At 45.1% G+C, this 24,414-nt stretch overlaps 1 protein-coding gene across 2 annotated transcripts in view; it reads left to right on the forward strand.

Annotated features, from left to right (window-relative positions):
- Positions 1-2,311: 2,311 nt before the first annotated feature.
- PDGFC (platelet derived growth factor C) overlaps positions 2,312-24,414 on the forward strand; it is a 132,573-nt gene continuing 110,470 nt past the window's right edge. Inside the window, exons 1-2 of one of the 2 annotated variants that reach the window (XM_058657467.1) lie at positions 2,312-2,436; positions 3,189-3,438. In XM_058657467.1, the coding sequence (XP_058513450.1) occupies positions 3,315-3,438 (124 nt within the window). In that variant the 5' untranslated portion in view covers positions 2,312-2,436; positions 3,189-3,314. Of the gene's footprint in view, positions 3,439-24,414 lie in introns of both variants that reach the window. The other variant, XM_004591402.3, reaches the window with a different exon arrangement.

Genomic DNA, 24,414 nt, shown 5'->3' on the forward strand with positions numbered 1-24,414 from the left:
AATAAAGAAGCCTGCCAGTCAGTCAAGTATGTTTATTTATTATCCCTCTGTGCCAAGCACTGTTCTAGCCAATACTAAATGATGCAAAATAAAGAGTGACCACCACGCTTACAATCTGCCGAGAGCAAATGGATTGTATTCTCACACACACACACACACACACACACACACACAGTGACATTCACATACATGTATTCCATGTGGGTGGTCAGAAACCTCAATGATATTGACATAAATGATACATGACATAACACCTTCCTTCAGAAAAATCCTGATTAGAAGGCTAAGATTGGAATGATGGAAAAGCAACTGATACTTGGCTTTCCCATGGATGCCAGCTGATGCCTCAAGCATGCCTTTTGCACAAAACTCATACTGACCAGAGTTATTGCAGAAACATGGGTTCCCACTGGTGATCAGAGATGGTTTCTATGAATATAAGAGCCAGACTGCGTCTGTGAAACTCAGGCCAAAGCTGAGCCCTATTTACCTTGATGCTGCACGTGGCTGATGGAACCAGTGCAGGAAGAAGGATGAACGAACAGAAGTCCCCCTTGTGTCGGTGAGCACAGGTGACTACTTCTGTGACACTTCTTCATTTCCTGGCATGTTAGTCTCCATTACACAGTTCAGCTATGAGAACACACGCATATACTTGTTTACCAACGTATCAGTTTGGTTTGTATTTTGCCTGGAGGTTGCCTTTTATCACAGAATATACCTTTGTCATTTGATACTAGATTTTCTAGCATTGCCTATACCTACAATGCCAGCACACACTTAAGTAGCAAAATGTTAAACTTGCAACTGTTTTTAAAGGACCATACCCTTGAAGTAATAAGGGGGGAAATAAATGGGAACAGAAAATGAACAGGGAGGAAGCATAGCTCGAGAAGGGAGCCCCTCTACCTACAAAACTATGATGGGAAATAATAATAGCAATAAAAAGGAGTGACTGGAACAGATGGGGTACAGGTTTCGAAGGGCAGCCAAGCCCAGCAGAATTTTCCGATGATAGAAAGAACAGGACTAGGTTGTTCTAGACAGAGCCATCTGCTTGTGCAAGGGGAGTTGGCATTCGAAACCTGCCTCAAGGAAGTCCCAGTTCCTTGTTTGCTCCAGTGGGCTTGTGTCCTTCACCAAACAGTCCTCACTGGCTTTAGGGACATCCTGATGCCCCTCCCCAGAAGGAGAGTCCCTGGCTACTGTCTGCACTGTTTTGCCCACCAAGAGGCTATGGGATGGTCCTGATTTGCACGTCCCAGTAATCTTGCTCGCCAACAATTTCCCCCCCAAGTTTTGATTTATTTTTAATGCTATTTTGGAACATTTGAACCCCGTGCCTGTACCCTGCACTCTTTTCCAAATCTCTGCTCCTCCCCGAGGAAAGCAGGCTTTCCATAAGGCTGTCACGAATACGTGTGTTAACGCAGGGAAGCTCTTTAGGCCCTGCCGACCTGGGTCCAGATAGCCCACACGAGGCTCTTGACTTCTGCCCCGGCACATGTCAACCACATTTGAGCGCTTCCTCCACCTGCCTGTTGCGGAGTCAGGCAATTCCTTGGCCAGGGATTCCTGGTAACGTGGTTTGGTGGGAAGGTGCACTCTAGGCATGACAAACACGGGGGGCTGAAGGCTGTTAGATCTCACCTTCATAATCACACATGGCAATCGGACTTAGAGAATGCCTGCTTTCCAAGCAGAGGAACTGTGCCCGTTTTTCGCTGTTAGGGTCCCAGGTCCTCCAACAAAGCCCAGCAGACCAGGGATCCAATAAACACTGCTGAATGAATGTGGCTGCTTTGACTGTTTGGGATACCTGTAAATTGGAGAGAAATACTAGAATTCAATCCCCTTTCTTGCTTCAGCAGGGAAGATACTCTTAGCCAAGGACGCTTGGCAAGCCCTTGGAAATTCACCACTAAGAGCCACCGCTCCCGGGACCAGGGATAGAAAAAGAGTTCTAAGAAGTTGTTCCCCAAATCCTTGTACTTTGGGCCGCACCCTTCAGCAGGCATTCTGCTCTGGATTTGTCAGGGGGCGTCGACCGGGGAGGGGGGGGAGAGGAAGCCTACAGCCATCCTGGAGGGGTCCTCCCCTGGCAGCGCCCTGCTGGCTGTGCCAGCACCTGTCGGACGAAGGCCAGCTGGCTGCCCACACCGGCACGAGTGGATGCGGCCCGGGCTGCGCCTGCCCCCACTCCCCCTGCCCTGGGCCCCAGCACCTCCAGACGCCGACCCGCACGCGCCCCGCCCGGCTCAGCCTTCCCCCTCGGCGGCCGGCCCACGGCCCCCAGCTCCCGCCCGCCCGCCGCCGCCGGGCTGGGGGAAGGTAGCGAAGGGGAGGGGACAAGCCGGAGCCTCCCAGCGGCCCGGGCCTTCTCTCTTTCCACGCCGCGCCGAGACGCTGCGCCCTCCGCGCCCGCCGCGCCCCGAGGTTAGCACCGAGCCCGAGGCGTGGGCCGGGGAGGGGGAGGGCACGAGGAGCCCCCCGCGACCACCCCCCGACGAGCGGCCGAGCCTTCCGGGGGTCTGCGAGGAGCCGGGGACGCGCGCCCGGACGAAGTGAACTTTGCGGGGCCGAAAACTTTGCAGCCAGGTGCCGGGATCCGGACGGCTGGCAGGCTGAGCGCGCCCGCCGAGCCGGGAGCAGCACCCCGAGGCCTCGCTTCCCTGCGCCCGGGACCCGGAGACCCCCCAGCCCCGCTCCGGCGCCCTCGCCTTGTGTCTGCCCCCTCCCCCTCCTTCGGGGGTGGGGGTGGGGCGGGGAGAGGAGCGGAGGGGGGGGGGGGCGCCCGGAGCGCCGCATCGATTGGCAGCTTTTTGTTATCGATCCCTAAAGTGCTAGCCGCCGACTTGGCTTCGGGGCCGGCTTCGCCCGACCCTGGAGGGTTCGCCTGCGTTCCCGGCCCCCATACTGACAGGTGCTCCCAGTCACTTGCTGGTGACTCCTCGCCGCTGCCCCGGCTTCCCCCGCGTCCCCACCCCCCCTCTTTTTTTTTTCCCTCCCTCGTCGTCACCCCCACCCCCACCACTTTCGGCACAGCTCAGGATTTGTTTAAACCTCGGGAAACTGGTTCAGCTCCAGGTTTTGCTTTGATCCTTTTCAAAAACTGGAGACACAGAAGAGGGCTCTAGGAAAAAGTTTTGGATGGGATTATGTGGAAACTACCCTGCGATTCTCTGCAGCCAGAGCAGGCGCGGCGCTTCCACCCCAGTGCGGCCCTCCCCTGGCGGCGGTGAGAGAGACTCGGGAGTCGCCGCTTCCCCAGTGCCCGCCGTGCGTGTGCGTGAACTCTCGCCCCAGTCAGCCAAATGCTCCTCTTCGGCCTTCTCCTGCTGACATCTGCCCTGGCCGGCCAGACACCCGGGACTCAGGCTGAGTCTAACCTGAGCAGCAAATTCCAGTTCTCCAGCAACAACAACAAGGAGCAGAACGGTGAGTCGGGCCCTCCTCCCTCCACACCTCTTTCCCTTCTTCGCGGCGCTCGTCCTGTGTGCGTTCCGTGGGCACCGCGCGTGGGCGCCCGGGGGCACCCCGGCTCGCCAGCGTGGTCTCTCGCGTCTCCCTTTCGTGCCGGTGCGCGCTCTTGGCCCCGTTGGCACGGGCTGGCAGAGAATGTGTGTGTTTGGTGACTTCGCGAGGTGCCACAATGTAGCTGCAGTCGGGCGGCAGACGTGCGTGCCCTTGCGCCCACGGGGAGGGGACGTGGCCCCCTGAGCGGTGGCGAACGTCAGTTCCAACGCGCGTGGCGGCTTCCCTCGCGGCCGTAGCCGGAAGATCAAGAGCTGCCTTTAAGAAGGAATTGGAAATGAATGAGGCTTGGCCCCCGTTGGACTTGACTCAAGATTTTGGGAGGGTGGGGTTGGATGGGAGTTGGAGGTGTTGGTGGGGGTCTTGGGTGGCAAGGCATCAATGAATCAGTAAGTGCATAAGAGGCATTGAGGTCACGAGACCGCGGCGTGGACCTTTTAAGGCAAATTTGGAAACTTGTGCTCCAAGTTTTTCTTTCTTTCCTTTGCCTTTCAGCCCCCCTCACCCCCACCCCAGCCCAGCATGCCTTTGTACTCTGCAGCCTTACCTTTCTGGTGGCGTGTTTTTGTATGTGCAAGTGAATGGCTGCTATTTTATGTGTGCTGGAAACGACTTAATCCTGCGTAGGAAATGAGAATTACTTTCAGCTTTCAAGTGTACCTGAAATGTTTAGAAAACTCTGAGATGCGTGTTCCCCTGGGCTGGGGTTGCGCGGAGCTGGAGAAAGGCGCCTTTCATACTGCCGGCGCGGCCTCAGGGTGTGTGATTTGCTTACCCTCTGAACTCCATATGATTTACATCATTCAATTTCTAAACTCTTTTTCTCTTGATCTGCCATTATGAAGTCATTTTTTTTTCAGTAGACTTTGTAAATAGAAATTTTATACTGCACATAAAACCGCAATGTGAATGTAGGCTGTCTAAAATTGGAATATTAAACACTCTGTTTACCAGCTGTGCCTCTTACTGCTGTTTGAAAAGAAACGTGCGTGTTTTTCTGCTGCGTATGTCATCCGTTCATAATGCGGGGGGTGGGGATGTTGCACCTACAATACCCAAATGAGGTGTCCTGTGCCCTTTACGTCTTGGGTGGTGTTTCAAAGCTCTGGTGTTTCAATTCTAAAGGTGTTCTTCTTCGAGGAAACACACATAGATCAGGGGCGCTGCAATCTTCAAGACGTTATTTGCGTGCGCGGCTTGTGCAGCAAAACGCAGTATCACTTCTATCTGTCAGCCTCAACGTGGCTACTTCTTACAACCTGCTAATGTGATGGCGCATGGCACCTGCAGGCCCCTGGAGCTGCTGATCAAAGGGCAGTCCAGCGATCCATCTCTAATCACAGAGGCTGCAGAGGGCTCTGGGAAAGTGATCAAAGGACTCAAGCACCAGCTAGACCCAGGCAGGAAGCAGATCAGACCAACCTTTGTTCTCCCTCCTGTAAAATAAGTGTCCAGTGTGAAATATTCCCTCTGACTAGGCAAGCTGGTCTGTGATGACAAGAATGCGCGGTATTCCTAGCTTCTGTTTCTCCAACTGCCCCGTGGCAGGCATCTCCCCTGGGCTACCTGTGCCTCTCTTTGTCCCCCCCCTTGTAGTTCTCTTGTGCGACCCACGTGCTTGGTAGCCTGGCTTTGGAATGGGCTCTAGAGCTCTGAAGCCACGTGTGCAGTCATTGGCCACTTGACTCAGTAAGTTCACACCCTCCTCAGAGGTGAGTTCATTGCGCTGGGCCACACACATTGTGTTGCCATTGGAGGCTGGGCCATTTCCATTCCTAAGATGCATGATGCTAAAAATAGCCTGGTGTTTCCTAATCTGCGAGCAGAGAGAGGATTGGGCTATGTTTAGCTCTTGGGAGGGCTGGCAGCAGGAAGTAACTGGAAGTGGAGGAACTACTACTCACCTTGTAGTTTGTACTCCAAGGAGCAGAGGAACCGGCCAGCGCTAGGGGGCAATATAGAGCTATTTTCCCCCTCCGCCCATGCTCAGGTTGATGACAATCCTTCCTCAAGGTACAAGATTTGAGGATGGAGGGTGGATGAAGAGGACCCCTCCGACCCCCCAGCTTGGAAGCCCATTTAGTGCAACAGCTACCACTTATCAACAGTTCTTTGATTGACTTTCACCATTTTTCATGTCCTTCTATGGCTTTTTTTTTCCCCTCAGATTGAGTTAGGATTGATCTTGATTGCCCTGAATCAATTTGACATTTACACAATTTTGACATTACAAATACAAATCTTGGCCGAGGAGATTGGGCCGAAGATGGTTCAGCTTTGTTTCGTTGTGTCATTGTGTGAAACATGTTCTAAAGTGCTGGACAGGAAATGTCCGCATTAATCTCTTGTGCTGACAGGAGACTGCTCTCCAGGCCCGGCTGGCCCGTGAAACTCCTGTTCTTGAGGATTGCTCAGTCTCCACCACTGTTGACTCAGTCCAATTCCAGGCCCGCTCTGATTCAATATTAACTTAGTGTCCCCAAAGATGTTATAAATGGAAATTGATTGCTGTGGCCTTGCCAATAGCCAATGCAACATAAGACGGCTTAGGAAAGCATTCAGAATGAGGTTTGAGAGAGCAGAGTCGTTTATCTGTTAGCAGGCACCTGTTGTGTGGCCTTCCATCAGGTCGTCTTTGTTGCCATTTGTCTAATGATAGCCTTAGCTTGAAGTATGACTAGATGCTTCTGTGCACTTCATTCTTAACCTTCTGAGTCTTTCATAGAAAAAAAAAGAAATCTTTTGATTTCACCTAAAAAAAAAAAGGATAAATGATAACACTGACTTGGCAGGTTTCTGACCTGTGTAAGGCTGGGAAACGTGCAAGGGTCAAGGCACAGAGCTCACCTATGAATGGCTGCTGTGGTTGATGACAGCTCATGAGGGTGCTAACAAGTTACAGCGGGAGGAATTGTGTTTATTCAGAAAAAAAGTTTATTTTGTCTACTGCCCAGGCCCAAATAGATAGCAGTGAGAGTTTTACCTTGCATCCTTGGGAGAGTACTTTCCACGTGCCCACAGACCTGACATGCGCTTGTTGCTTGTCTCCTATTCTTTGCCTGTTTTCGGATAGGTTGGGGCCATGTGGTCACAGGTTAGGGTTCATTTTATGATCTTTGCTTTCTGCACTTGCGCTTTATTCCCACAACAGCTATGGGTACATTTCCTTTGCTCTCACCATCTTCTACCGTGTAGACTGGTCATGACCTCATGTGTTTATGAATTTTCTCTGGCCCTCTTTTAGTTCTGGTTTCCAATGCACTGCTCCTGGTACACCTGAATTTGACAAACCGCTCCCTGTTCTCTCAGCCTTTCTGGGTAACAACTTCAAAACTCTACTGAAAAAGGCAGGTAAGCACAGTGTTTAGAGGAATTACCAGTGGCAGCTGGGCTCTGAGGACTAACGGGGTTTTCCTATAAGTCAGTCTGTAGGTTTTAGTGCGTGACCTTTGGAACAATTATTTTTGTTGTTTTAGAGGTTGTGTGTGTGAATTGTGTTTTAAACTTCCTCTCGCATCTGTGCTCTGAGACAGTTGAGGAAGTTGGATAAGTGAAAGATCATTATGCAACGATGAGTGTTCATTTTTTACAGTGACCGAAGAGCTCCATTCTACGCTATAGCAACTTTTTTTGCTCAGCTACCATCTTTTATCATTGATCTGATACAATGCCCTCCAAAAGGCGTTTTGCAAGTGCAGAGGGTGTTATGAAGAATTTCAGGGAGCAGTCTATTCATTTGTTAGCTCGGTATGAACAGACACAAGGAACCCTCACTTTCTCCAAGTGGTGCCATGTGGTAGGGTTGTCTCTGGCACCTGGATTTTGGCTTTGTTTATTCTTATATTTTCTAAAACTTCCTATTTTGTGTGTGTGTGTGTGTGTGTGTGGTATTTGTTTCCACTTTGTGTTTTTCCTGCCTTTGAAATACTAAGATTTTATCTACGCGGTGTCATAACTTAACTAGAAGCAACATAATATAACTAGAAGCAAACATTCTATTGATAAGTGTTAACTAATTTAGTAGTAGTGAATCAAGATATTCCCATTGCCCACAAAGACAAGCACACGCTTCCAAGCCTGTTAATTTTCCCCCCAAAGGTTTCATTTTCGTGTCAGTGAAAAATAAGTCATAATCAATGTCCCTTCATATACTTACTCTAGTTTCAGCGTTTGCAATTGTTGTTGTATTTGAAGTTCTGTAGGATGGGGATACTTTAAGATCCATACATGGTTTTTGCATAATTCAGACTGTCCATGAACTTTTTGAAGACCTCATGGGTGTAGGCAGAATATCTTCTCATAATGTTCTATAGTCTGTGCATGACTCATTCATTCAACAGTCTGTGTCTGGTTCAAATCAGCGGAGGAGAGTGCGGCTCACTATGGCAGAGGACTGGCTTTGAAGACATGTTTTGGTCTAGCAATTTTCATACCATCAGATTTTTTTCCCAATCTGTTCTATTTGTATTTTGGTTTGGATGGGATCTGCCAATCAGAGAACTCCGTGAATATCCTGTGTTCCTGAGTGAGCATGGACATGCGAGGAGCAGATGGGTAGGTATCCGAGACCTGGTGCTGGCTCACCTGTGGTGCCTACCCTTATAATTGCGTTTTCCACAGATGAGATTTGTTGCAGGATGTGGCCCAAGGACTCTTGAGAAGAGAGAGTGGCTAAATAATGACAAAGCCTCTCAGTCCACATACCGCCCATCACTGTGACTCCTGGTAACTCGCATGAGCTAATCAACAACACATCGTCCCTGGAGTGGGAGAAATGGAGGAGGGGATGACAGACCGAGCACACGGGGTGAAAAGCAGTCTTTTTTTTGTCAAGGTCACTCTTAGGTGAAATGGTGTCCAGCGTCTCCTGCGGGAATCTAGCTTATCTTTCTTTCCAGGAGAAAGGGAGGCGAAGCAGTTAGGTGTGTGGAATTTTGCTTTCCAGATTCAGACACGTTTCATACAAGCATTTCTTTATTACGTTAGAATGTTATGGGCTTGGCAGGTTGTGAAGTGGGAATCTGTTGCCCCTGGAATGTTGTTTACATGAACACTAACGGAAACAATCTCAGAGTTAACTATACAGAGCAGATAATCTGGCTAATATATGTTGTATATGTTATGAATTAACTCGTTTTCTGTCGTCGGAGTTTGTATTAGACTCCCTGCGCCAGCTGTAAGCAGCTATTTCTGGTTTCCTGTGATGGAGTATCCTCCTTCTCGGACATTGTCTTACTGCTAAACCAAAGCATCACTAGATTCTCCTTCTTGGTGTTCTCTTTAACTTTTTTCTTTCATTTCCAGAGACTTTTGTGTACTTAGCATCTGTCTCAGATAGTGCTTGAGTCCTTTGCCAGTCGGCGGCGAGGACTTGAGCTGAGTTGTGGGGTGAGAGGCATCCACGCAGAAGTAGCAGTCTGGTTCTTGGAGGAAAAATAACATCCCCAGACAGGCCCGAGCTGTGCTGACGGTGAGCGCCAGGGTAAGGTGTGCACCCCTGCTGCATCCACTGGGTACTGCCAAAACCTTTAGTGCCACCTGGAAGGGCATACAAGCAACAGTGTCTGGATGCCTTCTTGGAGGGTTGTCTGGGGGTGGGGGTTGGGAATTGAAGACACTGAACGAGCATCTGTGTGTATCAGGCTGACTCACTGCCTGAGAGTGCCTGATGGGTCCCCGCTTGGGCGCAGTGCTTGCAGCCAGAGTACAGTTTATCTTTTAAGCTTCCTGTGAGGTATTAGGAAAAACACCGAGGAGTCCCCAGCTCAGTAGCTTCGCCACGGCCCCAGAGCTACTTAATGTTTGGACTTTGGTCTGACTCCCAGCCAGGACTCAGAGCCACGTGCCTCCTCCTCAGTTGGTCAGATGGACTAATGTTTTATTGGGATGTTGTTTGCATTCAGCATATATTTCTGAGCATCTGTTGTTGGCTAAGCGCCGTCCTATTTGCTGGGAACCCACAAGGAAGGATGTGTTCCCTGTTCTCTGGGTGCTCTGCCCTTAAAAGAATGGCACAGCCTTGTCTTATGTCTCCCAATGTCAGTGCTATGCTAACCTGAGGTGGAGAGGGAGGGAACATGGAGGTTGGAGTGCTTTATTTTCCCTCCCAGTTTGCTCTTTATCTTCTAAATGGTGAATAACCTCCCAAAAATGAAGTTCAAAGAAAACCATTTGCCCAGAGAAAGTGATGTGTGTTAAACTGGGTTTGCTTTGGACAAAGAGAAAAGAGGGGACGAAAGAATGGAGGTGTGGAAGAGTGAGACAGGACGTTTTCAGGGGACTGAATGTGAGCAGAGCTTGGAAGAGTGGCAAGGTTACCTGGCTTTGCATGTTCAGACATGATGATGCTTTGCACAGGGGTGCACTTCCTGCAACATTAACAAGGGGCAGAATGGAATAAAAGTTGCCTTCACATTTACAATCCCACCCCGGTCTTCACTTTGAGTTGTTCTAGGCTGACATACAGTCACTGAGTGATCCTCTGTGGTGTGTGTTTGTGTGCGCACACACATGTGTGTGTGTGTCTGGTTGACTGCTTATTGCTGGAATTTACGTGCAGTCATTAGGCATTGGGGGGTTCTCAGCTGGTTGGGGGGGTAGGCTGTGCAGCCTCAGTTCCATTCACGTAAGCTAAGGCTGTGTCCACACCGCTCTGGGTTGCCTTCTCTGTGTAAACAAAGAGCTGTTTTCATGCTTCATTCACAAAATGGATGGCATGCAGAATGGGACTGGGTGAGGGATCGGGATATTGTGATAAAAGAAGCAGCTCCCAGCAGCACGGGGTTAGCATAATGAAGCTATTACACTGGAAGCAGAAAAACAGCGGAGTGCTTGTAAGGAATGAATTTCAAGCTCAGTGGAATATTAACTCCTGTGAGTCACTGCATCCTTCCCCTAGGTGAAGTTTGTTCTGGGCCCTCTGTGTACCATCCTAGATATACCCTGTTTTTTTTTTTTTTTAAAGAGTTTGAAATGACTGAGTTCTCCTGGTGGATTTACTGTCTCAATGCCCATGCCATCCTTTGAAGCTGTACTGTGTGCATTCTAGGAAATCCTTGTTCTTGAGTGGACACTATTTTAAGCACCTCAGTGTTTGCAAGATAGAGATTGGCTTTGATATATAAGTACGCCCAGTTGGCCATGGCACCTGCCTTTGGAGTCCCTTTAGAGTTCAGAAACTATTGACAACAGAAGTTGAACTTGTGGGCTGCTTATCTCCTGTTGTTCCTGGCAGTTACTTTTGATGAGTATTCGTAAGTACGTCTGTTTTTTAAACAGTCATATCATTTGTCATTTTCCCCTACTTGGTTTCTATACTGCTGCACACATTCAGAGTTTAGGATGAATAGAAGAAATGCCAAATGGAGGTCATTACAGGTTTATGATTTCTTTTTTCTATGGAAGCAATCAGTATTTGCAATCAGGATACTAAGAAGAAACATTTGCTTCAAATGTAAGTAGATGTGAATACATTTTTTAAAATGCAGTTCCCTTACTGTAAAAGTTTCACTGACTTTAAGAGAACGGGGAACTCTACAGGCTTCATTTCTGATTTATTGTGCTTTAAACCTGAGAAAGATAGGAGCAGATTGTTTTAAGAACATAAGAAAAACACAGTAACTCTCAAAATGTTTTCAAACTGCACAATGGAAACATGTGAAAGACTCAAAGGGCAGACGTCAGGTGGATTTCTTGTAATTTGAGGATATGGGACTACTACAGAAAAAATAAGAACAAAAGTTAGGTGATGCTAGTATTGAAGCCATAGAGCTGTAAATTCATAGCCTGGCGTTGGGGGTGTGGGGAGGCGGGGGAGGCGCTGAGGGCAGGTGTCTGCTGGAAATGTGTTGATGTTGTAGACTAGCAGGGGCTTTAGGGCGTGCTTCTGATTCCGTAAGTAGCAGTGTCTGTTAAGTACGCTTCTTGGAAGACTATTTTGTCCGTTTATAAACAAAAGCAAACATTAGCTGGTGGTCTCTCTAAAAAATGAATGGCTTCTGTGATATCAGAGACCAACCCATAAGGCACGCTTGTGTTTGATAACTTCAAATATAGTTGTGTGTGTATGTGTTAGATGTATCAGAATATGATGGATTCAACCAACTTTACTTTCCATCTTGGTTGTCAAAACTGGTCTTGCCTTTTAATGTTCCTGGAAAAAGCAGCCTTCTAAAATTACCAAGGAAGTCCAGGTCAGAATCTTGCCAGGCTGTTGAGAGATGATTCTAGGTAGCTAATTGATGAATCTGACCTTTTAAAAAGTGGTGTTCATCTCTGTTGGAGAAAATTACAGGTTTGAAGTTTAAATCCACAGCCAAGGACATAAAATTAGGAGTTGTGACGTGTTCATGTGTAGTAAAAAGAGTTTTTTCTTGATGGTGGAAAATTTATCTTTACTCTCTACCAATCACTTTTAATAGGCATTAGTTGGGCACCCCATTAAACTAACTGCTTTTAAAGGATTTCCTTTTAGAGCTGACGTTTGCATCCTAGGAAATCAAAAAGCTTGCCTGGATTTGGCATTTCCCTTGCAATCTTGCAATGTTCGTCTGCAGTCATTGCTGACTGGCCAAGCTACCGGAGCAAAACACTCAGAGGTGCAAAGCTTCTGGAGGAAGTGCAAATGCTACACTTTTACTTGGAAAAAATGGAGAACTAGAACTTATTAAACCTATCTGCCGAGCATTTAAAACTACATAAAGCACAGGAAATACTTTTGGTGTGTGGGAATGTGTGGTGTTTCCAAACTACAAACATTGTTCTGAACATTTTCCCCGGTAGTGGTGAATTATATGAGACCATGTCCATCTCAGCCAGGCTTGTTTAACTAGTTTGTGGTTCTGGGGCTCATTCAAACACTCTCAAGCAAAATAAAGGGAATGGATGTAATAACTTCTTTATGGAAAGGCCGTAAAAAGCTACAGGGCCATGTAAACAAATTGGATCATTTACCAGATGTTTAGGTGATGGATTTGCAGTCCAAAATTGAGGGTTCGTAGGAGGTTTTATAAGATCCTGACATTGCTGCACCTTGAGAAAAGGGGTTATATGCTCATTTTGCATTTATTTATTTGTTGGTTTAATGCATGGAAATCCTTTGAAAGCATACCTGAAAATCAGAGGACCTAACATTAACAGGTCTGTTCAGCTTTGAAAATGGCTGGAAGTTCAGGTGTGCAAAGAACTACCTGATTTGGGGTTGCATTGTGTTGGATTCACGGAAGATGTGATGATTGAAATGGAAATTTTCCTTCTGGGCACAACATGTCTAAACTAATTGTAAAGTAATTGTTTTGGCTTACAGAGTAGACTCATAACTACAACTATGTAAAATAGAAACCCAACAACAGCTATGATTTATAGTTCCTGCAGCCCTGCCAGTCTTGTCATAAAAACCCTATTCTAACCAACCTAGTGTGGCATTCATGCGTATTACCAGGAAAACAGGTAATAAGTTCTATCCTAGCTTGTCTTGCTTTTGGGAGATCCACTTTGTTGCATTCAAATATTGATTTACCTTTCCTGAAATTGGGTGTGAAGTTTGCTACAGGATGGTTGACTGATGGGGAGTGGGTGGGTGGGAACACAAAAGCTGTGCCGTTGTTCATTAGTAGTCATGTTGTATGCCCATGGAAGCTGCAATTAAATGTGGAAATTGAAACTAACAAAGGAAGCTAAATAATTTTTGAGGTTTATACTATAACATTTCTTCATTCCTTAACTTCTATCAATCATGGTTGGCTCATTTGGCCTTAAGGGATGTCATTGTGTAAGAAACCCTTAGTTAAAAAAAAAAAATCAATGAGCCTTACTAAGTTTTAAAACCTGATGGCTTCATACCATACTGGCAACTTCTAAGTATTCCTGTTGGAGGTTTGGCAGCGGAAATAACTGCTTCAGCTCTACGGGGTTCAAAAACAAGGGACAATGGTGGATATTATGGTTTCTGTGTCACGTGGAGCTTGCTATTTCCTTTTTAAATGAATGGCTAAGGGCTTAATAATCTCAATTGGTGAAGAAACTGAAGATCTGCCATCAAAGTGGAGTCTTTCTGATCTTAAAATCAACAGTTCATGTCTTGGTGCCCTGGGGAGCCACTCACCTATTTTATGTGGTTGCTGACAAGTCCACCTCTCAAAGCTGAACCTTCAGCTGCAGAGTGATGTTCTTGCTTGCCTAGAATTGTGAGGCATTGTGCAGGATGCAGAGATAAAGTATACGGAGGTGTTGCCTTCTGGCAGTGTGCTATCAAAAGACGAGATTGTATGTGCAGAGTGTATTTTGATAATTCAAAATGAAAAGCAATATAGTATCTAATGGAAAATCAAAGAAAGGTAAGATTAGTCACAGGAGAGCCTTTTGGAAAGATCAATAAAAGTAATTGTGGGAGAGACATTTAAAAAAAATCAACCTTTTTATTTGAAAGGCAGAGAGAAAGAGAGAGAGAGAGATGGAGAGAGAGAGCTCTTATATGTTCACTCTCCAAAGACTCAAAATAAGTGAGACTGAATTTGATCTGTATCTCCTCCATGAGTGATAGGGACCCAGTCACTTGAGCCAATGTTTTCTTTCTCCTCTTAGCGTGTACATCAGAAGGATCCTGAACTCTGAAGCAGAACCCAAGCACTCTTGCTGCTGGGTGTGGGCGTCCCAAGTGGTGTTTCAATCACTGTGCCAAACATCTGCCCTGCAAGAGAGCTATTCTGAGTAATGGAGCCTGGGGCTAGGTGAACATCGCTTGTAAGTGCAGGATCCAAGAGGAGACGAGTGCTCTAGGAGACTGGACCCTAGTGAGTAATGAGGTGACATAGAGAAATGGTTGTGGAGAACCACCAGTTGATCAGGGCGATGGACTGTGCCAGGTCCTGTACTTGCTAGTGCATACAAGAATCTGGTCTGGGAACACCTTAGACAAAGTCTCTTTGGGGATCTCCCCAATTGAACTGCCAGACTCAGAACCCTAACCATGAAAAGACAGAGGACAGAGCAAATCAATCAACCACCTCAACCACATGTTGGTAGTGAAAAACTGGGCAAACGGAGACTCTAAGATGGACTGTGTCAATCAGTGGGTTCTTCAACGACCTCATCGTGGTTAGAATGGCGAGATTGGCAGCGATTCATAGCTGAGCAATTCACTACTTGAGCAAGACCCTCGGAGCATGCCCCACATCAGGGACCTGGGATGGGTGGGAGACTGGGTGAGGCTTCTCCCTTAAAATCCCCCTTTTACCTCAGGTACATGAAGGAAACAATGTGGAAATAATAGTCTTACCCACTTTCCTGTAGCCCTTGAACCTTTTAACCCTAATTAACTATGTAAAGATTGTCAACAATATAATTTAAAAAAATGGAAAAAGAAAAAAAAAAAGAAATGGTTGTGGAGAGAAACATGATGAAGTTACTCCAGAATGGAGGGCAGGGTTGAGAGGAAGCCATGTTTTTTTTTCCCTATTTGTTTGCTTGTTTTGGTATTTAGGGGAGAATAAGATAGTACCCGAAGACTGATTTTGGGTAGCAAAAGGTAAGTCTTTTGGCCCATGTTGTTGTTGGCAAACTCACCAAAGGACATTAAGCAACACTCAGATGATTGCTGTATGAGCCAAGGACACCTGATAGAGAAGTGGGAAGAGAGTCTTTTGAGGAAGTGAGTTCTGAGACGATTTTTGACAGAGTGAGGAAGTGAGAGGAGGTGCATGGGTCACGTTTGTGCTGGCTCCCCAGAGCAGAGAAGGATGGACGCTGTAGTGATACTTTAGTGACTAAAGGACAGGTACAATTGATACAAGAGGAAAAGTTTTTTTTAAAAAGTGTCTGCTTCTGTTTGGTCAGTTTAGGAATATAGGAGGATGGTACGTTTCAGAAATGGAGGTCAAAGTAAGAGTGAGGTTGATAAAAAAAATTCCTGGGAACAGGGGCAGAAGCTGGGATCAGTTGTCAGCTGCAGTAAATAATATCTGTCCACAGGGGAGTGACATAGAAAAATGTAGGTTGAAAATATACACGTGCATCTGAATTAGCAGAACTTTTAGACTGGAAAAAAGCTTTAGAGATCCCACAAAGGAGCCGTGGAAATCAAGGAGGAAGAGCTAATGATGCAAACCATCACTAGCCTGTCCCTTACTTTACCTTTTTTTTAATCCCTGATATTCTTAGGAATGTCCTTACAGTGTGGGCTCCTGCAACCAGGAAAGCCAGGTGAAGGCACCAAAGGCTCCTTTATCCCTGGTGTGGAAGCTCTGGTGTGTTCGAGCACTACATGGGCTTCTTGTTGTCTTCACTGTTGATAAAGCCAGATAGAAGCTTAGAGGAGCGGGTTCGCCTGAAACTCTTGCAGACAATTGGGTAGTGGAGTTTTCTCCTTGTCCCTTAGCGTCTCTCTCAATGTCTGGTCTGTAAATAAGGTGGTTATTTGGTTCCTAATAGAGTATGCTTTGCCTTAATTAACTACTGTTTCTGACTTTGATGTCCTGGTACTGACCCTCTTGCTGTTTTAGTTTTGTTGTACAATTATTGTGTGTCTAGTGTGCTTCCTATTTGTCAGTTAGGTTTGCTCACAATGACTCTAAACACAAATAAAAACCAGTAGCTTTGGTTCTGCTTAAGTATCATTCCTTCACAACCAATCAAAATGTGTGACATAGTAGAGCTTACACACACAGAGTTCTAGTAAAGCACTGGGTGAATAGTAACAGTTGTATGTGTAAGAGGAATAATTATGTTGGTGTTTGTAATTTCTGCATTCTCGTTGTTACTATTCCAAGTTAGGTGCTGGTCGCCTAGTGCCTACACTGTGGCAGGAGTGTCTGTGTCCTTTTTTTTCCCTCTGAGCTCCAGGCTTTTCCCATGCCCTCTCAGCCCAAACTGGTCATTTATAGGAAGTTAATGCCAAGATTATCCTCCTGTCACGGAGTCTACTCCGGTCAAGCAATCATGGGGGGCGAGGCGCTCCTTAATCGGTGATTATACTTACAAATTATATGTGCACAGGGCCTGTGCATCTCATGAAAATTCAGATTGTGCTTTGGCTGGGCTAGGGAGGGGACCTAAGGTTTGCATTTTCACAGACTTGCAGGTGATGCGGGTCTGCCTTGGTGACCACAGGCTCCTCAGCCTTTCCAACAAATAGGTCACACACAACTGGCTTCCATGTGTCAGCCACAGGGAATCTGTGTTCTCCTGCAGCCATGCTATTGCACCTGCAGAACCCTCTTTCCCAAGAAGTCACTTCAGTCCAGTAAACATCCAAAACCCTGTGTAACGGCCACCATGTCACACCCTGGAAGCAGACGAACAACACATAGTTCTTGGTGTCCTTGATGTGACATATGTAGAGATAGGCTTAGGGTACCTCAGGAATCCCACGATATTCTACTTGAAAGGATTCTCATGAGGCTATGCTCTGACCTCATGCTTGAAGCAGAGCAGATGAAGAGAAGCCAGAGAAAGCTTGGACTTGTGAGAGAACACATGGGCGTGTTCAAAAATTATTTTAGGGGAGGAAAATGATATATTGAAATATCCAAAATTGAAAGTCAGTACACATCCATTGGATAATCAGATTTTTAAACTTACTTTTCACTTTCTTCTTCTTCTTCTTCTTCTTTTTTTTTTTTTTTTTTTTTTTTTTTACAATTTTCATTCTTCTTCTTAAGATTTTATCAGCATGTGGTATCGTGTCAGCTCCACTGAGTATAATTGGCAAAACTTCGTACAGACTTGGCTTGCTTGAGATCTAATGATCATCTCTCGTGACTTGCCAATGTCAGAGAATAAAATGTTCAATAATCTTTAGTCAAGCACCCTGTTCGGTGGCAGATCTAAGCGAAGTGACAACAGTCTGTTCTGGGGTCATGTCCGCATTGGGTGTCATGAAGTATCATCGATCGGCTATAAAGCAGTCACATGCCTTATTTCACAACAAGGATGCAACTGATGTCTGGCTTCATTTTGAGGAACTAAAAGGGCATTCGCTTGGAGGTCTCGTCCTTTCTGCTTAGAGTGAGTGAAATTAATGTGCAAAGCTCCTGATTGGCAAATTATAGTGATGACTGCTTAGAATGTTATTTCCTCAATAGAAAAAGAGATGTATCATTTCCAGGAAAATTATTTTCAAACAGGGAACTTTCGGATACAGTTTTATTGCAGTCAGGATGGAGAAGAATATGATTATCAAAACTATTTTCAATAGATTTATGTTTGCTTTTCACAACTGATGCCTTCTCTTTTTCCCCCCAGTGAACGTCAGGTATAACTCGTGGGTTTTCTTATTTTTAGCTTGTTTTTCTTTTTTTGTATGTGTGTGCTTTGGAATTTTGTTATTGATAACTCCATTGATCCTTAGAAGGCAAAAATCCTGAAGAAAAAAAGTGTGTGAGTGTTTTCAAAAAGTCATCCAAAGGCTGCATATTTTTCTGCTAGGAAATAAAGTTTGTTTTCTCAGCTCTGATCCTATGTAATTATGAGCAAGCAGTCCTTAGTCCTGGCATGTGGACAAAACAGAAGCACACCCTGGAGAGAGAGAGAGTTCAAAATTCATGCAATAAGCGCCTGTTCAGTGTGCCACTATTTATGATGTAACAACGCTATTGGAACCATACTTCTTGCTGTTATCTAAGTTTGGTGTCTGGATTGCACCTGTTTATGGCCATATTTCTCCATGAACATAAGGAAATATAAATATTCAGGAGGCCTACAGACCAGACTTATTTTGCATGCATTTGCTGTCTGTGAGAGGCAGTGAACTGTCTTATATCCATTTCAAAAATTAACCTGCATTGGAAGAAATGGCATTTAGCCTGGGTGAGAAATGGCTTCATGTTTCTTTATGTAATGTTTTCAGGCATTTACCTCCTGTCTTTCCCAGTTCCTGAGCTGGGCAAGTTAACACACTGAGTACTGATATTGAACATGGGTTACAACTTAAGTTGGTAGTTCATCTTCAGTCTTTCACTCCTTGTAACTTATTCATGATGTTAGAGGAACCCGGATTTCACCACACTGGAAAAAAACCAGACACACATGTATTTGGTGAGACATATGTTATGTCTTTTTAAAGTATTACCATCTGGTAGAATTTTAGGAGCCATAAAAATTCAGAAGCATTTTTGGGAGTACATTTTTTTCTCTCTGCTTTTACAAGACAAACATATATATAGTCATTTCAGTTATAATAATGCTATTATGTACTGTCTAGCAATTTAAGTGAGAAATAATATAAAACAGCCAGCAGCATACATTTCGCAGCAATAGCTTATTACCTTTGCTGATGGGTATGACATTCGGATGTGGACAAATTCTTGAGAACCCATTCTAAAATCGTTGAGTTTCTCCTGATTCATTGAATCAGATTCCTGGTTGACACTCATCTTGAAAAAAAATCTGGACTGTTCACCCTTTGCCTGGGTGTCATGATTTTGACTCTTGGAGAGATGATCGCATCACTCAGTGTCAAGTGAAAGTTTCTGAAAACAATTGGCGCCTGAATGTGGTGATGTTTCCTGTAAGGTAGGAGGCTTTCTCCTTTACAGGATGAAAGAAGTTTTTTCAAGAGTGACTTCCTTGTGGGTAAATGAAGCTTGACTATGTAAATCCTTTCACTTGAGTGAGGGAATCCAAGATACTTCAGAAGTTATTTTATTGGGGGGGATTTAGTTCTGGGCATAGGTTTTTGTTGGCACATCACACTGTATCAGTGCTTTCCTAGGCATCTTCATTTTTTTTTAGCATTTATTTATTTTTATTGGAGAGTCAGACATACAGAGAGGAGACAGAGAGGAAGATCTTCCTTCCTATGATTCATCTCCCAAGCAGCTGCAATCGCCAGAGCTGAGCTGATCTGAAGCCAGAAGCCAGAAGCTTCTTCTGGGTCTCCCATGAGGGTGCAGGGTCCCAAGGTTTTGGGCTGTCATCAACTGCTTTCCCAGGCCACAAGCAGGGAGCTGGATGGGAAGGAGGGCTGCCGGGATTAGAACTCGTGTCCATATTGGATCTGGGCATTCAAGGGAAGGACTTGAGCCACTAGGCTACCACACCAGACCTCAGGCATCTTCATTTCAAAAAGGCAAAATTCAACATTTATTTTTGGAGGAGGGGGATAAATAATTCTCTCATACATAGATAAAAAGGAAAATCAATTTTCCTGTCCCATCTTCCTCAGAATAATTATTTTTATGTCTGAGAATTTAACAAAAAATATGGCAGATTTTTCATGCACCTTTCATGTCTAACTTGAGTGCTACGAAGAATTACCATACACATTCCTCTGGGTGTTTCAATCTTATGCAGATTAATACACAATCTCAAGCGAGTGTCTCCGGTCATTATTAGAGAGTTGAGAAAGACTGCTGGATTTTGCAGTGCAGCATTGTTTGACTAATGTATTGACTGCTTAGGGTTCAGATTGTTGCCGGTCAGGAACTGTCTCAGGCTTTGGGAAAGAATTAACCTGCACTCATTGACATGCTATTCTAGCTGTCAGATTTGATCTTCAACTATTGTGTGTGACTTTGGGCTTGGGAAAGATATATTAGGTGGAAGAATTGTTCATGTCTTGAAACATCGATACATTTCGCTTTGAAGCTCTCAATAGTTTAGTCAATAACAAAAAATTAGCTTTCATTAAAATGTTCTTAAGGATTTCGATTTGATTTCTGCAGGGGCCTAAATATTGATAGACACCTCAGTGATTTAATGACAACAATTAAGTTATTGGATTTCGTAAGGATTTGGCAGTATCATATGTCGGTGTAATAACTAGACCATAATCTAGACTAAGTCCGTCATTGTTCTGTGACTTGAAGTTCTTGGTTTCTGGCTGTTTCATGACTCTTCTGTTTAAATACAAAGAGGATGTTCCTAAAATTAGATATTTAGCAAGAGCTGTAGAAAACATGTTCCTTTTTTGATTTTAAAATTTAGCAGACTTATCCGTTTCCCTTAAATGTAGTGTCTTATGCTATAAATTGGGCATTTGCTATTTTAAATAACAGAATCGTTATTTTCATTGCGCATATTAGGACAGGTGACTCTCCAAACAGGATCATGTGACTGATACTTCGAGGTGAGCTGATTTTATGAAAGGGGGAAGTTGAAGCACATGGATATTCCTGGGGGAAGATTTGTCTTTTCCCTCCCATTAAGTGTGTGTTTTGCTGGCAGTTCCTTTACCCCCAACTCTTTGCTTGGAGTTTGCTGAATTTTTGTGTTGTATGTATTGTGGGCTTAGGAGAAATTTAACTTGACCACTGGTTTTATGAGTCTTGAGTAGAAAGCAAGGATTTCATCCATTTCAAATTGATGGAGTGTAGATTTTCAGGCTCCGATTTTGGCTAAATTAAGAAAGGCTTTTTTTTTTCCCCCTCTAGCTGGAATGGTCTCAACATATGAAAGTTTTTGTTTTCTCTGTTGTAAGAATATTCCACAGACGCATGTGGGAAGAAACACAGAATTTACTGAAGGCCACTGGGAGAGTATAGTCTCAAAGTACTCATGAGTGCGGGCAATCTCCCTTCAGAGGGTAGAGTGGTGCTTGGGACAAGGCTGGCTCCAAGATCCAAAGGAAGCTGCGTGTGGAGTGTACCTGCAGCTCCTGTAACACCTGAGCTGAGGGTCCTGGTGTCTGATGTCTGATGGGAAGGCATATCTTAGCAGCATGGGAAAGAATGGGGTGTTGAATGTCCAGTTGAATTGACTCAGATAGAAGGTGACAGGATTTGGGCGGTGCTCAGCTTGGTGACAGTTCTTAGGGTCCTGGACCCGCCCTGACTCCTCGCCTAGCCCACATTACCACTTAGGAAGCCTCAACTTCTGCCCCAGGTGCAGGTCACATAGTGGAACAGTGCACATTCAATAGATTTTTTTCATTAAGAAACAAAAATATGGGAAACTTTGCTATCCATTATGCATGGTTTGTGTGACTAAAGGTGATGAGGGAGAGTGGGCGTTGACAGTCTCACACTCAATGTGGTAAATATAGAACTTTTCTGTTGTGCATTCTTTTCTAAGCATCTGCTTATATTGATTGTTGGGGGAATGAGCTGTCACAGTACAATCTAATTTAATAAATGTAGCGGTAAGCTAAAGTTGTTGTTTTTACTTTCTAGAAAGAAAACTTTGTTGTATGAAGTTGTTATAATCTAAGGTTTGTGACAGCTGAGATTGTTGTTGCTGTTGGTAGAGGTTATATTTATCCATTTTCTTTATCTTGAGAACCCAGCACCTGTCCTGCTTTGTAGCCTTGTCTGACAGGCAGTGGTACTCAAATGTTATTTGTTCAGAAAAACCTGTGGGGGACCCTAATATCAGTTAAGAGAGATTTTGGCAAGATCTGTTCATCTGGACTCTTCTTGATGTCAGCTCTCTGGTGATAGCAGTTACTTTCCTTACCTTGGTAGGGAGGAAAGGGATAACTTAGGCACCTTCACAAAGGGAAATTTATGCTGAACTTTAGGCCAGTGAATACAGACCAGGTTTGCTGACAAGTGTAGATCCTCAGAATAACCACATGTATGCCATAGTGGCAGGTTGTAGGGTGTTTGATTCAGGAGTGCTTCACCACTGTCTGGAACAGTTGCGTAGTGAGTGACGCAGCCTGTATGGCAAAGGAGGAATGCTGGCTCCCGCAGGGCCTGGTTGGGCTTGTTGCTGCCTGTCTCTCTCTCTCTGCGGAAGGCTCCTTTTGTTTTCTGGCATCTTCCTTCTTCTCCTTAAGGCAAAAGTAGCAGGTTACAAAGAATGTGTCATCCAGTTCTTCACTGCTTCTGCCAGCTCTGGCACCGCATCATCTCACGCAGGTCCTTACACATGGGGGTGGGGAAAGGGCTGAGAGAAGCAGGTCTATCTCTTCTTGGTGCCACCCTTAATTCCTGTAGGCGGAGGTCCTGATGGAGTCCAGGGTGAGGAACTGGGAAGTGCCGAGACTCATTTTATTTGGCCATGCACGGTATCGAAAATATCCTGGCACGGAATGAATTCCTTCTCCAGCTGCCAGTCCTCCCCAAACGGTTCTCCCTTCTGAATAGGTAGTTCTCTCTTCGCACAGACATTCTTCTGGGCTTAGCTTTGTGTAACCTCCTAACCCTTCATTAATAATTTCCCGAGGCCAGATTATAAAGAAACGTTGCGGCCCAGTGTGTGTGTGTGTGTGTGTGTGTGTGTGTGTGCGAACGCACGTGTGTGGCCAACTGGAATGGTGTCACTGCTCCGTGGGGGAAAAGAAAAGTGAAGGTTAGATTTCTTCCCCATGAATCTGCATATTAAGTAATGAGCTCACAGACTTAGAAGGTAATGAATGCTTTTGAACTTTGCTCCATTATTCAAAATTAATGGCTCATTTTCTATATTGTACATACATGTAAATGATTTTGTGTTGAAAGGGATAATCATGAATGTTTCAGAAGCTTCTTAATATGAGAAGGCCCTATCTGGAGTGTTTCTCTTTTTGGTGCCTAACAAAAGAGGTCCTCCCTTTCTTTCTCTCTCCCTCTCTCTCTCTTTATTTTTTAAGATTTATTTTATTTTTACTGGAAAATCAGATATACAGAGAGGAGGAGAGACAGAGAGGAAGATCTTCCATCTGATGATTCACTCCCCAAGTGGCCGCAACAGCCAGAGCTGAGCTGATCTGAGGCCAGGAGCCAGGAGCCTCTTGCGACTCTCCCATACAGGTGCGGGGTCCCAAGACTTTGAGCCATCCTTGACTGCTTTCCCAGGCCACAAGCAGGGAGCTGGATGGGAAGCGGGGCAGCCGGGATTAGAACTGGTACCCATATGAGATCCTGGCATGTCCAGGTGAGGCCTTTTGCCAGTAGGCTATAGTGCTGGGCTCCTCCCTCTCTTGAAGAAGCCTCTTTGGGATGGGCTGTATTGGGGTGAGTTGGGGGCTGCTCCTCTTCACCACTGTAATCTGTTCTCACCTTTCTCATATTTCAGACACACATGCCTCCATGGAGTTTACAACTGGTCTGTGGTGCTCTGGAGAAGGTTAACTCTGCCTGGCGATATGCTGAGCTACACAGCACTGTCATTATTCACCGGGTGGGCTGTGTGGTCTCCCCAAGGGAAATTGCTCCACGTTCATGTTCAGTGAGGAGCCCTGGTGAAAATACGATTTTGAAATACCTTTATGCATTTCTGTGGGTGTCAAAAAAAACTAGAATAAGAGACCCTGGCATGGAAGTATCTTATCTGTGAAGACTAGGCCAGCAGGTTGTTCCCAATTTCCTTCCTTAAATACATTTATTGTTTTCTAAATTTTTGATAGTAAACCGCTTTTATGGCCCTATTGTAAAAATACAGTCATGCAGGATTTTGAAATCTAGCTCTCTCCTCCCGCCCTTGCTCTGCAACTTTCACAACAGAAGCCATCTAAAAGGCTAGACTTGCTTTGGAAACTTAGGACACAGCGTTCTTAAAGGTAGCGCTTCAAGGGTAAGATTTAAAGTTGGCTCTTGATTTTATCCTCCAGGCCAGATGTGGATACAGTCAAAGCAATAAGCTGATTCCAACAGTCAGGATGGGGAAGCCATCACAGCAATTACCTATGTTGTTTTTGGCACTTCATGTGAAATGCTGCCTTCAGAAGTCCTAAGAGTTTTGTCTGGGGAGAAGGAAGATAGCTATTCACATTTGGCACCCTGTGAAATTGTCTTCTTTTCCTTTTTAATTTTTTTTTAAAGTTTGGTGTATTATTTCTGTATTCTACATCTGGTCTTAAGCCTTAACTCTCTCCCTCTCTCTCTCATATATACACACACATCCAACATCAGGACCACGTCCTTATTCTGTACACTATTTGTTTTTTAAGATTTATTCATCTTTCTTTGAAAGGCAGATTGTACAGAGAGAAGGAGAAGCAGAGGTTTTCCATGTTTCCATCTT

Source organism: Ochotona princeps, chromosome 32, assembly GCF_030435755.1.
Source record: "Ochotona princeps isolate mOchPri1 chromosome 32, mOchPri1.hap1, whole genome shotgun sequence".
Taxonomy (NCBI): domain Eukaryota; kingdom Metazoa; phylum Chordata; class Mammalia; order Lagomorpha; family Ochotonidae; genus Ochotona; species Ochotona princeps.